The sequence below is a fragment of the Octopus bimaculoides genome, chromosome 26 (genome assembly GCF_001194135.2).
Source record: "Octopus bimaculoides isolate UCB-OBI-ISO-001 chromosome 26, ASM119413v2, whole genome shotgun sequence".
NCBI lineage: Eukaryota > Metazoa > Mollusca > Cephalopoda > Octopoda > Octopodidae > Octopus > Octopus bimaculoides.
Window position 1 is genome coordinate 22,399,728 of NC_069006.1, and position 1,869 is coordinate 22,401,596.

General features: G+C 40.2%; 1 protein-coding gene across 1 annotated transcript in view; it reads right to left on the minus strand.

Annotated features, from left to right (window-relative positions):
* LOC106881586 (spore coat polysaccharide biosynthesis protein SpsK) overlaps nt 1-272 on the minus strand; it is a 5,868-nt gene extending 5,596 nt beyond the window's left edge. The window contains exon 1 of the mRNA XM_014932042.2: nt 143-272. Coding sequence (XP_014787528.1) covers nt 143-181 — 39 coding nt within the window. The 5' untranslated portion in view covers nt 182-272. The remainder of the gene's footprint in view (nt 1-142) is intronic.
* Between the last annotated feature and the right edge of the window lie 1,597 nt (nt 273-1,869).

The window sequence follows — 1,869 nt, forward strand, 5'->3', positions numbered from 1 at the left end:
TATATGCACACACACACATATGCAGACACACATACGCACACACCTACCCACACACAAAGACGAAGGTAACTATTTCAATAACAATAACAACAACAACAACATTAAAACCAACTAAGCAACAATAAATTAGAGTGCAACAAACCAATTCTTTTTCTGATTCACACAAGTTTGCATTGACCATGGCCCCACATACAATGACCACATGGGGTTTGCAGGCATCCAAAAGCAGATCCACGTATGCTGGGTCCCTGTAATAAAAACAGATTGGAGATTAGTGCATTACACTGTTGTTACCTGCAATACAAAAGGCAGCTGGATTAGGAAAATCTCTTTCCATAAACCCAGTGATGATTTGTAGACGGAAAGTTTCAACAAAAGTTCACCATCAAAGATCAGCTCCGAGCAGAATGTAAAACATTCACACAGAGACTCAGAGGGACATATGAGCACACACACGCACACAAACAACATGCACACACACACACACACACAAACAACATGCACACACACACACACACACAAACAACATGCACACACACACACACACACACATGTATGTGTGCTCACACACAAGCACACATCCATGTGTGTGTGTGTTAGTTTTAGTTTCTTTAAGTCATGTAAAAGAACTCAGAAAGTTGGGCCTCCAACCAGGCCTTTTGCAATCCCCTTAAAGCCAGAAACTTTTCAGCAACCCCTCATATTGTGTGTAATGGAGGCATACTGGCAGTGCTGAGTCTAACTGTGAAAGGATATATTTTCTAATGGTGTAATAGTATACATCATACAAATAGAATTCCAAAATATCATAGAAAAATTTAGGAAAAAAACCCAACTAAAACCTATTTTCAAATCAAATTTGTAATGTTGAGGATCATTATCTGTGTAGCAAGTGCCAATAACTACGTATTTGTCACTGCGTTCTTTTAGCAGCCTGTAGAATGTACTTCCAACTGGAAATAAAGAGATAAATAGTGTAGAGAACATTACAAATATCTATTATAATAAAAGTGAAAGTCAGTCTGTCTGGGACCCCTGTATCTCAGTCTACATTTGCTCTACATATTATACCTTTTTGGAATCAGGATGATCCCTGGATAGAAAATTTGCCTTTCCTTTGGGATTTGATTTAAAAGCATTTGTGTTGCTATTTCTAGCAGGAAAGCTTAGCTGATTCATGCCTTCTTGGTTGGCATTTGTCAGATGACACCAGAGATCAAGGGAGAGATAAATGACATGGTTATAACCGACAGAGTGCCAGTTAAGTATCAAATATATTTTAAGTGTAATTCCTTACCACATTATGTCTCCCTGAATGCCCCTTTAACCCCCATTACTTATGTTTGTCTCCTACTATTTCCATCCCCATGTATTTCTGACTTCAGCATTGAGCATCTCTCACATACTACCCACACTTCCCATCACCTATGCTGCCTCTTACTGCCTCCACCTTCTCACCCACACCCCCCAAAAAAGCCTCTGGTAATTCACCATGGACCATGGCTCCACCTGTATCCACCATTCACTGGCCTTCACCTCTAGCCATCTTTATCCATCTACCACTCTCCTTCTAAACCCATCAACTCATGACCCCTTTAATTTCATAGTTAAAGGAGAAAAGAGAATCACCCTCCTTACCAATGACCTTTAAAGATAGTCACCTCCCCCACTCTTGACCTTTGAAGAAAATCACTGGCTCATTGGTCCTTATCAATTCGTCTAACCCATCAACTCGTCACCCCTTTAATTTCACAGTTGAAGGATAAAAGAGAATTGTCCTCCTTGCTACTGACCTTTAAAAATAGTCACCTCCCCACCCTCTTGACCACTGAAGAGAATTGCCTACCTGGATCTGTAAAGAGTATCTCC